The sequence below is a fragment of the Magnolia sinica genome, chromosome 6 (assembly GCF_029962835.1).
Source record: "Magnolia sinica isolate HGM2019 chromosome 6, MsV1, whole genome shotgun sequence".
NCBI lineage: Eukaryota > Viridiplantae > Streptophyta > Magnoliopsida > Magnoliales > Magnoliaceae > Magnolia > Magnolia sinica.
In genome coordinates, this window is record NC_080578.1 from 98,787,172 (window position 1) to 98,803,227 (window position 16,056).

Here is a 16,056-nt window from a genome sequence, read left to right on the forward strand (position 1 = left end):
ACTTTTTTGCATGATCTAGACCGTCCAGTTGATCTGGGTTCAAGAGGTCCCCATTATCATGGACGGTCCGGATCATTAGCATATTCTCAGATTAGTGCTGGCCAGGCTCCCCCCCCCCCCAAATATAACAATTGCAACCACTGAAGCTGATTTTGATATGTACAAATACTAGAAGTACAATTAATTACAAGTTAATACAAACGACGAACACCAAAAATTCTTACCTAATTGAGGAAATCCTGGCCATCCATATGTAAGCACACGTGTCAATATGAATCACGTGTGTGTGATCAAATCTTTCCATCAGGTGGGCTACACTATTTACATATTTATGGCCTGGGCCAATCTCACGCATGGGCAAACCACAAACACACAAAAAGAAAAGATTGTTTTCTAACCGTTGGTTTACTTTGAAAATTATTGTGGCCCACCTGAGGAGTAATAGTCCCAGATTTTCGAGGCAGTCGATGTAAAAGAGCCATTTCCAACAAGATGGAAAGCTCTGCGTATTGACACGTGTGTGACCCACACGTGCAGAATTAACAAACCACCACCTAATTAGGTAGTTATAGGGCTAAAATAGCTGTACCCACCCAAGTGCATGGGCCATCCTCAATGACAGAAAACATAAATAGATGGCCAGGAGCCCTCCCCCCAAAACCCTATCCAGCTTCATGCCTTTCCTGGGCAAAATTACAAGGGCCCACATCAACCCACCCACCAAAAACCCTAATGTCTGGTAGAGAGATGGGTCCTTAGGGACCACATAAGTAGATGAATGGACCCTCCAAGATGAGAAAACAAGGGACAGGCCTAGGCCCACCAGTGTATTGAAAATGGGCCCCGCGTAACATCCGGCGATCGCGATCTGGACGCCGTCTGGCCCACCCTTCACAGACATTGCTACATTAGCAATCAGGTCCCCAAGTGAATTGCCCCAAGCAAGCACTGTCAGCCCTAGGATTGATGGGCTAATCCCAGCTATCTTCCCAATTGAAACCATCAGGGCCACTAATTCATCAGCTATGATGTAAGTCCAGATCACACTCATCAAAAATCCACCAGCAACCCAAATTAATAGGAACCTTTTAGGTGGGCCACACCAATCAGTGGTAAAAAATGCAAGGATCCCAAGAATCAGGCCCATCAATCCACCAATCAGATAAATCACAAGGTCTGATTTGAGGCCCATGTCCCCATTTTGGGAATTCCAGAGAGCTGCCATCAGGACTGGAGCTAGTGTAACTGAAATAACTGCAAATGGCTTAGACCATTTCTCTTCACACACCACAGGAATAGTCAGTCTCCTTGGAAGATAGAGAGGTAGTTCCACAAGCCTGAGAAACCAACGAAAGTAATATAACAAACACCTTGTTGCAGGCCTCTGATCATCGTCACTACCACTCTCATGATCTTCGTCGTCCACCGTCGGATTCGGCTTTTCTAAATATGGGTCGCCTAAAAGCGGGCTGCCCAATTCATCAGATGGGGCGGATTTGCTGATCGGGAGGAGAGGACGGACGGCGTTGATGAGGCCTTCCAGTCTACCTTTCTTCCGAAAGAAATGTGTGGCGGAGACGGCGAGCACGTAGATGATGTAAAGAGAGGTGAAGGCAGCTGCGGCCCAGATGCTGATATGACCAACGATCAGGATCGCGAGGAGGGAAGCGAGCACGATGATGTAGAAACAAATGTCTCTTATGAAACTACACTTCTCAACGGCGATCCCACGCGGGCCCACCAAGATGCTTATGATCCCCATCACGACACTGGATACGAAGAAGGCCCCACCAAGGATGCTGTTGAGGCCCACGTCGCCGGTGGACCCGGACCTTGACCCGGACCCGACAAAGGAGACGATGCTGGAGAAGACATCCGGCGCGCCGTTGCCGAGTGCGAGGAGAGTGACTCCAGCTATCGTAGGAGAGAGCTTCAAGAGTTGAGACAGGGTCTCAAGAGAAGAGCAGAAATAGCAAGCAGCTGTATTCCCAAGCAGGTAGAAGAGCAACACCAGCCACACGATCAGTACGGCGTAGCCGAGGACCGTGTGATGGCCGAAGGTGCAATAGAAGATCTGAAGGTAGTCTATGTATCCCTCTGCCTTGCATTCCTTCTCGGATCGCACGAACGCGCACCTGGATTCGGCATCTTCGTACCTTTGTAGGCCTGTGCAGCCATTGGTTGAGTCATGGAGGGCTTTTGGAGATGTGGGTGTTGAAAATTGATGGAGGGAGTGGGAATTGGACGGTTGGATTTGGGTAATTGAGCCTTGGAGAGGTTTTAGAGATTTGGGTGTTGTAGCTTGATTGGGGGAGGGGGAATTGGACGGTTGGATTTGGGTAATTGAGGCTTGGAGGGGTTTTGGAGATGTGGGTGTTGTAGGTTTATGGAGGGAGGGGGAATTGGAAGGTTGGATTTGGGTTATTGAGGTTTGGAGGGGTTTTGGAGATGGGGGTATTGTAGATTGATGGAGGAAGTGGAAATTGGACGGTTGGATTTCGGTTATTGAGCCTTGGATAGCTTTTGGATATGTGGGTGTTGTAGATTGGTGAAGGGAGAGGGGAACAGACGGTTGGATTTGGGTTGTGAGGAAGAAGGAGAGGAGGAAGACGAAGTATCTGTTGAGAATGAGTTGGGATTTGTTGAACCGTGATGTGGGGTCCAGTGCTGCCATCCAAGGGCTGCAATGCACGTAGGAGAGGGTGATTTTAGAAGAGGTGGTGGAGTGGTGGAGGTTGGGAGGTGGATTCCATGGTGTTTTGAAGCTTTTTGGTGGTGGATGGTGGCGATGAGTCTTTGTAGTTGTTTTGACAGAGAGATGTATGGAGGTTTTATATGCGATAGGAGGGTTGAGTGTTGAAGACGGACTCTTCAACAACGGTTTAAAATATCATAATCTCGTGATAAATTCATTGGGATCGATCCAAAGAAAGTAGGTTAAAAGGAAGTTATTTTGGGACGCGGATTGCGTCCGGGCATGTGGGAACAAGGGGATTGAGGACGCGGATTAGCTACGGACAGGTTGAGCGGCGAGACTCGCTACCGAAGTGACGTCGCCAAGTTCTTTAAGTTCTTTGGGCCCGCCATGATGTATGTTTTATATCCACACCGTTCATCCATTTGGAGAGATCATATTAGGTCATGGTCTAAAGAGTAAGTCAGATCCAAAACTTGATTGGACCCCACCACAGGAAACAGTGGGGAGAGTGACGCCTACCATTAAAAATTTCTAAAGGCTACAAAAGTCTTCTGATCAATCTAATATTTATGTTTTCCCATCTTTCATGTACGGGTTTAACATATGAGCCACTTGGATCTCAAATAAACATCATGGTAGACCTTAGGAAGGTTTCAATGGTGGGCGTCACTCTCCCCTCTATTTTCTGTGGTGGGTCCACTCTAGCCTTGGATCTGCCTCATTCCTTGGATCATGCCCTAAAATGATCTCTCCAATTGTATGGACAGTATGTATACAACACATACATTATAGAAGACCCCACAGAACTTGGTGATGACACTTCAGTAGTAGCAAGTCCCGCTACTTAACCTTTCAGTAGCTAATCCGCATCCTGGGATTGAACGTCCACCATTAAAAACTTTTGGAGAGATAAAGAAGTTTAAGATAAACTAATATTTATTTTTACACTTTATATACGTTCATGTAACCTTATGAATAGATTAGATGGTAAAAAAACAACACGGTGGCCCTTGGAAAGATTTACAATAGGATTGATTGCTAGGTGACTCCTCCCAACCATGTCGCTATATTAGGAGGGATTATATTGGATCATGTGCCAATGTGGGACAAGACTCACTTAAAATAAACTTAAAACTTGTTACAACGTGTATACGAACAACCCATAACTAAGGATGATAATTGGCTCAATCAAATCCTACCGCATCAAGTCACTGTAAGTGTGAGATGGTAGGGTCACCATGCAATACACGTGCTCTACATTATCCATTATTTTCAAATCGATTGCTACCGGCATCAGCAACTCAAGTAGGAGTAGAAAAATAAAGGACGCGGATTGCGTCCTACCCCAATCCGTCCGGGCAGCACTCCGTGGGGCCAACTGTGATGTAAGTGTTTTATCCACACCGTTAATTACTTTTCTCCAATAATTTTAATAAATTATAAAAAATAATAGGCAGGTATAGATCTTAAGTAGACCACAAAGTGGGGATTTAACGTTCACCATTGAAAATTTCTTGGAAGCTAGAGAAGTTTCAGATCAATCTGATATTTGTTTTTCACTTCATCCACTTCTACGTGACATTATTAATAGGTTGGATGGTAGAAAAACATCACTTGGCCCTTAGAAAGGTTTCAATGGTGGGTGTCATTATCACTGCAGCTTCCTTTGGTGTGGTCCACTGGAACTGTGGACCTACTTAATTTTCATGATAACATCTTAAAATGATATGAGAAAAACGATTAACGGCGTGGATAGAACACTTACATCATGGTGGACCCCACAGATCCCTGCCCGGACGGATGGGGGTAGGACGCAATCCGCGTCCGAAAATAAATTGGTTGAAGAGTAAATATTAAAATATCGTTTCGTGATATGCATGTTTTTTGAACTGAATCATATGGTAGTCTGACTGTGTGTAATGCTTGATACACAGGTACTCCCATATGGTCCATGTGGCATAGGTTAACTCAAATTAAACAGGATAAGGTGTAATTCCCACTGTTTCCATGTTACAATCTTATAAATGCCTGTGTATCATCAAACAGACTCTGCCGAGTATCAAGATTTTCTCTTTCAATGAATGAGAAAGATTGGGTCCAGGCCACATCACAACTACTGGTTTGATGATGTGACTTTGAAAGTTTCTCGCTAGGGGTATTGTTTTTGGCTCTACTCAATTAATTGCCTGTACCCACAGCGTAATTTTGGCATTGGATTACAATGTGCTTTTGCCACGGCTCAAGAAAATTCTGCCCACTCATTGACTGTACACGTGGTGACATGACAAGGAATTTATGCAGCTTTGACAAAACACCCCAACCTCGTGGAGTTAGTGTAAATCCACCCACCCATCAGGCAAGAGCCTTTATTTTGCCCGCACTTAGAAAAGATTAGGCTAATGAAAATTTCTGATGGGTCATGCCAATTAAACAACACAAACTTGCTCCAAAAGCTTTATAGTTCATGAAATGTGGCCTATTTATTTAATGGATGAATATGGTATGGTGGATCACTGATATTTCATAAAGGAAGAATGTTGTAATGCATAAATTTTATAATGTGAGAATATTGTAATGAATGAATGTGATAAATATTAGAATGGATGAATTTAGTCATGATAAATTTTTGTAATGGAAGAATGCTGAGATGTAAATATGTTGTAATGGATGAATGTTGTATGGTAGATCATCAATATTTGCTGTGGAAACTTAATGGGATTTCACCACCTATGGATACTCGAACCCTTGACCGGGTGTTGAAACTCTTGGGAGTCTGCCATCGGAGCAAGAGTAAGGATCCCACAAATATTACCATCAATTTAAAGAAAACAATTATAACTCGCTTGTTACATGTTTGATATATATAATCTTTTACTCATTAGAAAGGTAATTTAATGAACTTTTAAATTAATTTAGAATCATCTCATATGAACACCATTTCATTACCAAAAAGCGAACCCAAAGTTCATCAAGATCACTCTAGATCGATGATATTCACCGTGGGCTATTGATATGATGAAAACAAGCATAACTCTCTTGTTATATATCTAATTTTGGTGATTTTATGTTCATTGGAAAGGTAATTTGATAAAATTTCAAATGTATTTGGAATCATATTATTTAGATACCATTTGATTGTCCAAAAGTAGGTCTAAAGTTCATCAAGATTACTATGGGTCACAAATATTCACTATAGGCCATTGATTTAACGAAAACGGCCATAACTCCACTGTTACATGTCTGATTTAGGTGATCTTGCAATTGTTGGAAATATAATTTGATGAAATTTTAAATGAGTTTAGAATAATCTCATTTAGACACCACTTTATTTTTTAAAAGTAGGCTTAAAGTTCATCAAGTTTATTGTGGATCGCTGATATTCACTATGGGTCATCGATCTGAAGAAAACGACCATAACTCTCTTGCTACGTGTCCAATTTTTGTGATATTATGCTCATTAGAAAGTTAATTTGATGAACTTTGGTCCCATTGACGAAAACGGCCATATCCTCTCATTTGGATGTTATTTTACTATCTAAAAGTGGTCCCAAAATTTATTATTCACTGTGGATCACTAATATTCGCTAAGGCCCACTTTTGAGTACTCAAATAGTGTCTAAATAATATGATTGCAAAGCCATTTGAAATTGCATCAAATTACCATTCCAATGAGCATATAATCAACCAAATTAGATATGCAACAAGTGAGTTATGACCACTTTCATCAGATCGATGTGCCAAAGTGAAACGATCCACAATGATCTTGATGAACTTTGGTCCCACTTTTGGGCAATTAAATAGTATCTAAATAAGGTAATTCAACATGTAACAAGGGAGTTATAACCATTTTCGTCAGATCGATGGTCTATAGTGAATATCTGTATGTAATCCATAGTGGAAATATCAACGGTCTACAGTGAATATCAACGATTCAATGTAAATATCGAGGATCTACACTGAATATCAGCAATCCACAGTGAAAATATCAGCGATCTACATTGAATATGGGTAATCCACAATAAACATCTATGATCCACTAAACAACATTCATCTGTTACAATATATTTCTATCTCAATGTTCTTCCGACACAACAGTCATCCATTAAAAAATTCATTTATTTTAACATTCATCACATTTATCTATTATATTATTCTTCAATTACAAAATTCATGCATTACAATATTCTTTTATTTCAAAATTAATCCATTATAAAAATTCATCAATTATAGTATTCTTCCACACCCTCTTCCCTTTCACAATCTCCTACCATTTATACTAAATTAAAAAATAAAATAAAAAATAACTACATATGAAACCAAGGAAAGAAGAATGAAAGATGGAGGAAGAAGGGAGGCAAAAAACACCATCTTCTCCTTCCGTGAAAAAACCAAGGAAGAAGAAAACATCCAAATAGCCCTAGTATGGAAATGCCCTATATTTTGAACCTATTCATATCTTATATGAGGCCACTGATTTGTCTTTAAGCAAATCCATCCCATCCACATGTAGGGGGTTTTAATTTCATATATTTGTACCAAGTACGAGGGTAAAACTCATCAAATATGGACCTGTAATGTCTCGGAAAAATCCGTATAAGGACCCAAGTACCACCTTAGGCAGAAATCACCCAGGACCAAAACCTTTAGAAATTAGGTTAGTATTAGCGAGTGTTAAACTAGAGTACTTGTGAAATTAACACTAATAACTTTAAATATGATCTGCAACACCCAAACCATGCAGTATCATTAACGCTACATTACCCTAAAATCTAGAATCTATCCTTAAACCCGGTTGCTCTCGGAAGCACACCGAAACTCTGTATCGGATCTGGACCGCACGTTGAAAGTCCGATGACTGCGAAACTATACAGTTATGACCGCATTACTGGACTTGACAACCCCTTCGAAAATCAAGTCTAAATTACATCTAGAAATGCACAACTTGAGCCCGGAGCAAAGTATGTGAGAAACGTGAATATCTTTAGAAATGAAATTCGAACTTAAGTAATCTGAGTCGTGTCGCTTGCGGGCCAAATATAAGGATTTAGACCGTCAGATTCAAACCCAAATACACCCTCGGATCAGGAGAAATGTCCCACACATGTCGATGCACTTGTGGCCCTGATCGAGTGCCCGTGACCGTTAAACTGAAACTGGTCCCCCACGGCTGATCTGCAAACCCGATCGGAATGAAAACTCAGCCTAACCTAGATCGATGGTCAGGGAGCTTAAGTCCGGCCGCACGTGAAAAAGGGGCTATCAGAAGTGCTCCGTTGGGCTGAAACAGGCACCCTTTGGATATAACCTAAGTATACTTTGGCCCTGGGGCCATTTCCATCAGTCCTGGGCCTATATAAGGACCTTAAACCCTCTCTCTCTCTCACCTCATACGAATTTGAGAAATCCTAGGGGAGAGAGGAGAGAAAAGAGAAGGGAAAAGAAAGAAAGTGAGAGTGAGAGTTGGAGATTCTTCTTGGGATTCGATCTTGCTATTCCACACACTTAACCACCATTCCTGTATCGTTATACAGGCGATTCCGATTCCATACTTGGGTAAGAAAACCTAACCCTAACCTGTTTTAGGGTTTCAGATAGTGTAAGTTATGAAATAGCTAACCTAATTCATGCTATAGATTGTCAATCCGCCGTTGACAAAGGCTAAGTGTCTAAAACGAATCCGTTACGCATTTACCGGTGTAAGGTACAGACTATAAACGTATAGGTTATGGTTTTCAAGGCTTTTAATGTCAGTTAATGATTTATGACTGACTTGAATTGCTATCACATGCTTAGACACGATGTTTCCCGTACTTTACACATATATATAAACTATGTTGAATATAGTGTATTCTTGTGTTTGTTGAAATGTCTGAATGAATATGGAATTATGATTAGTACCTGTTATGATAGATGTTTGGTAATACATGATCGTTGTATGTGCTGCAACTCCTATGTGAAAGGATTTGCTATAATATACGTTTTAAGTAAATTAATCTATGTATGTTGGAATATATAGTCTAAGTGTTTGTAGAAATGTCTGAAAGATCAGGCATGTAGTAATTGTACTTTACATGGGTGTTGAGATGAGATTCTCAACTACCTTAATGATGTGGATGATTTCCTCCATGTAACTTATATTCTTTGTTTTATTTAAGGACTGCATATGTTTGAATCTATGTTTAAGTTGAAATCCATCAAATGCTCACAAGCTTGTATGATTGGAATTAGGCATTCATTACTGCTCTGATTATCTTATATGATTATCTGTTAAAATTGAATGTGTTTGGGATTACGGTATAGTCTAGGCAATCGGTAATAGGCATTGAATAGGTGGCTGAGGTTGTTTTGCCACATAGGACATGATCGACGAATCCGAATCGTACTTGGGATGTCGGTAGTGGTTAGGCCACACGGAGTGCTTACGCATTTCATGTCGATCAACTCAACGTGCGCTCGTACTAGTCGAGCTTGTCAAGTAACCCGATTGACCCGATGTATGTTCACCATGTATGGACGCTACTGCTTGAATCTAAGGTACCAAACTCACTAGTGAAAACTCCTTTAACCTTGGTACCTCGATCCGCTAAGACTCATGAGCCGGGCATGGTGGTATGGGACACCGTGGTTAAGCTGTCAGCCTACGCTGGGGTGACGAGCCTCCCCATAGTGTCGAGTGAGCAACACAACCTCATGAGCTGAATACGGTGGTATGGGACACTGTATTCGAGCTGTCGGCCGACACTGATAAGGTAAAGAGCCATTTGTAGTGACCTCAAGTGTACGCTAAGACTACATAGAGGCGACGAGCCTTTCCGCAGCAATAAGAGTACAAACTAGGCCTACATTGATAAGGTGACGAGCCCTTTGTAACGACCTCGAACCATAACATCGTATGAGATTTACTAGGACTGATGACCCTAGAACAGATCACCATTTGAGAATTGATATAAGGGAGGTACCTTAGCTTCCCAATCCTGCTGTATGAAAAGGACTAATAAGAACTTGGTAATCACGCTCATGCACCGCACTGCATGTGCCGTTTGACGTTGAGTAGAGAGCACGAGGAAGTGACTGACATGCGCGATCGTTAGATAAAGATCGCAGAGGGAGTGCAGGCGAGGGTATGCATCATTTATACATACCATTCTTGCATTAATCAGAGTATCTAGGGATGTTTGATTGTATTGTTTTATCATTACTGCTTGACTGAATTGAGAACATGTTAACCTTTGCTTTATTGTTCCACTGAGTTGATCACTCACTCCCACATTACGGGACGGTGTTTTAAACACCAATCAGACTCTGTCTTAGTTGCAGATGGAGACTCAACTGATGAGGTAGAGACGGACTTCACAGACGATGAGGATGCTTTCTCATATATGCAGTATTCAGGTGAGTTTACATAGGTCGTTCTGATCGGCGGGGCTTCAGGGTTACACTTGTAGTGGACTATTACATTTTTGACATTTTGTATTTTGAAACAATACATGTAATTATTGACGTGGCAATGCAGACATACTTTGGGGACTTATACTGATTTGTAAAGTTATACATATTTGAGTCAGTCTTCCGCTTGCGTATTACAACTGTCCCTGGATTATGTTTTACTGATTTGGCTTAATCTTATTCATATTTTATGCACTAATACAGATAACATTTAATCATCATTAAATATGTTGTATACGTGATGCGTTGGAACTCGGGAGTTGGACTTCTACTCGACCCCCGATTTTCAGGGCGTTACAGGACCATACAGGAAAAAATAATTCAAAATTAATGTATAACATTAGTGTAAGTGTGGGGCATAGATAACTTCAAATATAAAATTAGAAAAAAAAATCATTCTGTAAGTTCACGATTATCCGATTAAAATGAACAAATCAGATCGATCAAGGGGTACGCTGAATTTTAATTTTGTGCAGGGTCATGTCATTTTTAAAAGGACATTTCTATTTCAAAGATGAGAACCCGCCATACGAGACGCAACTATGGCAGATAGACATTTTCATCTTACAAAAAAAAAAAGAAAAGATACAAGAGTACAAATCCTTGAGTCTAATCCGTATGAACTCTTGGCACGATCACGTCACTGTAAGTGACCATCTGGACCACACACACACACACACACACACATATATGCTAATTAAGATGGAAGTGGATTAGGTGAGACACGGATCCACCAAGTGGGTGGGACCCTTAACTATGGGGCTTAAAGTGATGTGTATGCTTTAAATCCACACCTTCCAACCATTTTGAAAGATCATTTTAGGGCATGATCTTAAAAAAATGAATCTGACTCAAATCTTAGGTGGACCACGCCACAAGAAACAATCGTGATTGAATATCCACCATTAAAAACTTCATGGATTCCATCAGAATGCTTATTTTCCATCCAACCTGTTGATAAGTTCACAAACACCTATTTGAAGAGACCACACAAATATCATCTTGATCCAAAGATCTTGTGGCCCACAAGATGTTTTTAATGGTTGATCAGCATTGTTTCCTGCACTATGATCCATCGGAGCTTTGGAAATGCTTCATTTTTTTTGGATCATGCCCTAAAATGAGCTTCCCAATACGGATGAAAGGCGTGTATGTAGTCACATACATCACAGTGGGCCCCGCAGTTAGGGGTCCCACCCACTTAGGTGGATCCGGGGTCTCACCTAATCCCCTCCCAAGAGACCCAAGCCATAGACTCCAATTTTTAAAAGATGTTGCAGGAAATAAAAATTGTGTAGATCGAACAATCTAGACCATCCAATTGATGGCCATAAAATGGACAGCTGAAAAGAGAACAAGCCATGTTCCAAATTGAATGGATGGAATCTGACGGTTAAGATCAATCTCTCAATCTTGAATGGAGCCCATTGTTTGGATGGTATGAAATTGCGTTCAATGAATGAGTCGCTACAATTTAACTAGCCATGCAGAAGCACATTGAAGTCCAAAGACAGAGTTCTACCAATAAATTTAGGTGAAATGAGAAGGTATGTTTTTGTCGTCTCACTCTTTCCACCAATATTTTTAGGTAAGAACTTCATGTGAAGAGGCTTATTTGATACTTGGGTTGCATATGATGCTTGATACACAGGCGCTTGGAAATTAAATACTATACATCCATTAATTCAAAGTAAATCAACTAAATTATATGATACATTGTTGCTAAGTCTCAATCTTAAAATTAGATTAATCTGACCATCATAGATGTTGGTATAGTGTGTCCTCGAGAGCTAATGATGATGATGATGATCATGTATGTCGATGACAATGTGTGTTCATCTTCTTTTATTGATACCATGATTGTTTGTCTTCATCCATTGGGGATGAGTGCTTTTAATGCCTACTTGTATGTGTGAGGAATCAAACAGGGTTTGCATAATTGCATTTAAATGCCTGCTTCGATGAGTAAGGAATCAAACAGGGTTTGCAAAATTGCATTTAAATAGACAACACCTATTTAGTTGGTTCAAATATAAAACTAGGACCAAAAAATCATTTAGTTGGTTCACGAATGTTCGATTACAATGAACGGATTAGATCGACTAAAGGGTGCGCTGAATTTTAGTTTTGTTTGGAGGCCATGTCACTTTAAAAAGGACATTTCTATATCCAAAACGAGAACCCACCATACAAGACGCAACTGTGGCAGATGGGTATTTTCATCCTTCAAAAAAAAAAAAAAAAGTACATACAGGACTATGAATCCTTGAGTCTAATCCGTAAGAACTCTGGGCATGATCATGTCACAATAAGTGACCATCTGGACCACACACACACACACACACATATATATAAAAGATGGGAGCCGATTAGGTGAGACAAGGATCCACCAAGTGGGTGGGACCCTTGACCGTGGGGCTTACAGTGATGTATATGCTTTAAATCCACACCTTCCAACCATTTTCAAAGATCATTTTAGGGCATGATTTACAAAATTAATCTGACTCAAATCTTAGGTGGACCACACCACAAGAAACAATCGTGATTGAATATCTACCATTAAAAACTTCATGGATTCCATCAGAATGCTTATTTTCTATCCAACTTGTTGATAAGGTCACAAACACCTAGATGAAGGGATCACACGAATATCATCTTGATCCGAAGATCTTGTGGCCCATGAGAAGTTTATAAGGTCAATCACCACTGTTTCCTGTACTATGGTACATAGGAGCTTGGAACTGATCATGCCCTAAAATGAGCTTCCCAATACGGATGGATGGCGTGTATGTAGTCACATACATTAAGTGGACCCCACAGTGTGTATGTAGTCACATACATTACAGTGGGCCCCACAGTTAGGGTCCCAACCACTTTGGTGGATCCGGGGTCCCACCTAATCCGCTCCCAAGATACCCAAGCCATAGACCCCAATTTTTTAAAGATGTTGCAGGGAATAAAAATTGTGTAGATCGAACAATCTAGACTATCCAATTGGTGGCCATGAAATGGACAGCTGAAAAGAGAACAAACCATAGTCCAAATTGAAAGGATGGAATCCGACGGTTAAGATCAATCTCTCAATCTTGAATGGAGCCCATTGTTTGGATGGTATGAAAGTGCGTTCAATGAATGAGTTGCTACAATTTAACTAGCCATGCAGAAGCACATTGAAGTCCAAAGAGAGAGTTCTAACAATAAATTTAGGTGAAATGGAAAGGTATTTTTTGTGGTCTGACTCTTTCAACCAATATTTTTAGGTGAGAACTTCATGTGAAGAGGGTTGTTTGATACTTGGGTTGCATATGATGCTTGATACACAGGTGCTTGGAAATTAAATAGGATACATCCATTAATTCAAAGTAAATCAACTAAATTATGTGATACATTGTTGCTAAGTCTCAATCTTAAAATCAGATTAATCTGACCATCATAGATGTTGGTATAGTGTGTCCTCCAGAGCTAATGATGATTATGATGATCATGTATGTGGATGAGAATGTGTGTTCATCTTCTTTTATTGATACCATGATTGTTTGTCTTCATCCATCTGCGATGAGTGCTTTTAATGCCCACTTGTATGAGTAAGGAATCAAACAGGGTTTGCAGAATTGTATTTAAATGACTGTTTTGATGAGTAAGGAATCAAACAGCATTTAAATAGACAACACCAATAGGGGTTAGCTCAAAATAATATCAGTAGGATTTTCGAAATGTATTAGAATATAAAAGATTTTTAAAATCTTAATTTATAATTTTATTTATAAAGATTCTTACACACACACACACACACGCGCGACACTCTCATCCCACACACTCACACTAAGGTGGTTTTTCACCATAGTTGAACCCATGACCTTGTGTTGAAACTCTTGTGAGTCTATTACTGATAATATTCCTACTTAGATATTATCAAGTTTCAAGAAATGCAAATCTAATGGCAAGGAATACTTTGAACAAGCTGTAAAAAAATATATTTTTTTAAAAGAAAAAAAAGAAGAAGTTGAATTGTTTATGTTAATCCTTTAATAAAGTCTTTTCTTGATCTATTCCAAATAAAGAAGAATAAGAAAGCTAACATGTACATCTTTAATAAAATCTATTTATAAGAAAGATTTTGAGTTTTAAAGAGACTAGTATAAAACTTTGCCAATCCTGTGGTCTTTCATATACCCTACTATAATGGAAAGTTTGTGATTATACATTAATCATGTATTCAATATTTGATTCAATCTCTTAATCATGATCATCCACCATTGATCCAAATCCCATATAAATGAAGCGGTGGACTACAAGATTTGAGCCATCAAAATATTGTTAAGTGCAATCAAAATCTTTTTATGGTTAAAATGAAATTTTAGCAATTAAAATATTGATAAAAGCTTTTAATTGTTGAATCCAGTGAAAAAATTACTTAATTAACTAATATCCAATTTTTTAAAATTAAACCATAAGATGGTATTTAGACAACTAATGGATCTCTTATTAAACCATGTGAGCTTCAACCAAACCTTAATGCATGCACATGGATACAACGCCCACTTTCATTACTTGATTTTGATAGTGCGATCCGATGGGTAGCAAGGATTTTGGTCAGCATGGATTTTTGTGGTTCTTAGGCTCATTTCTAAATAAAGAATCCCTTTCCTTACACACTTACACCACAGTAGGATTTCACCGCAATGGGTACTCGAACCACTACCTCATGTTGAAACTCTTGCTAGTCTACCACTGAGGCATGATCAAGGACCTGATTTACAGAAATTTAGGAACCTTAATCCCTTAGCCAAACTAACCTTAGATAGTTAGGGCGAACAATATCTTCCATACAACTAGCGCGAATCATGTAAACTATTAGTGTGAACCGAACTTTTTCATTAGTGTAGATTAATAGGGCAATGCATATATGTCATCCAACTAGTTCAACATGAATCACTCTATCATGAAAATGAAAAGCAAAAAAATTGCTAATCCAACCATTGGTTTGGAGGCTTTCAGGTGGGTGTGGCCCACCTGATAATTGGATTAGCCTGATTTTCCGGCATCCACTATATATTTATTGTGAAGGAGCCTTGCTAGAATTTTTGGATATCATTTATAAATAATGGTGGCACCAAACTACCGGCAAAATCGACTCTTAAGATGATAGCATTTTTGTCTTTTGGTTTCAGATTCCTTCGTGTCTCTCGCAATGATGGGTGCAAATGGACCCAATAGTCAAGTCCAAGGGATTCAAACCTGATCTAATCGAGAATCGGGTCAGATTTTTGGACACAAATTCAATTCATTAAAATCTTAGACCTAACCCATTTATCACATGAATCGGGTTTAGGTCAAGTATAGATATTACATTGAATATTCATATTTCATGCTATCCAATTAGTGGTGGCTAGAGGTGGGCATGGAGTCGAGTCAGACCGGATTGGGTCCAACTCGACTCGATCCGATTTTTCCATGAACCTGACTTGAACGATTTGATCCGGGACCGAATCTAGCAGGGCTGACTTGATCCGATCCGAATCCTTGCTGGCCTGACCCAAACCGAGTTCGACTTGATTAGGGAAACCGAATCGAATCGAGTTGAGTCTGTCCGATTGATTCGGACGGGGCTGAGTCAAGCCGATCCAGAGACTGTCGTGCTAGGAAAGAAATGGAAGGGAAATCAGGAGAGAGAGAGAGAGAGAGAGAGAGAGAGAGAGAGAGAGAGAGAGAGAGAGGAGGAGGAGGAGGAGGAGGAGGAGAGACAGAAGGAGAGGAGGAAAATCGGGAGAGAAAGAAGGAGAGAAAGGAGGAGAGAAAGAAGGACTTTGTACGGCGCCGCTCGGGTAGAGATGGTTAGGGTTCGCTGTTCGGGTAAAAGAGGGATAAAAGTAAAAGTTGAAAAAAAATTATTTATATTACCCGACCGGATC

General features: G+C 40.0%; 1 protein-coding gene across 1 annotated transcript; it reads right to left on the bottom strand.

The window, feature by feature from the left end:
• Positions 1–127: 127 nt before the first annotated feature.
• On the bottom strand, positions 128–2,843 carry LOC131249222 (cation/calcium exchanger 1-like). Its single transcript, XM_058249862.1, has one exon. It carries the CDS (start codon positions 2,672–2,674, stop codon positions 575–577), a length of 2,100 nt encoding a protein of 699 aa, XP_058105845.1. The 5' UTR covers positions 2,675–2,843; the 3' UTR covers positions 128–574.
• Between the last annotated feature and the right edge of the window lie 13,213 nt (positions 2,844–16,056).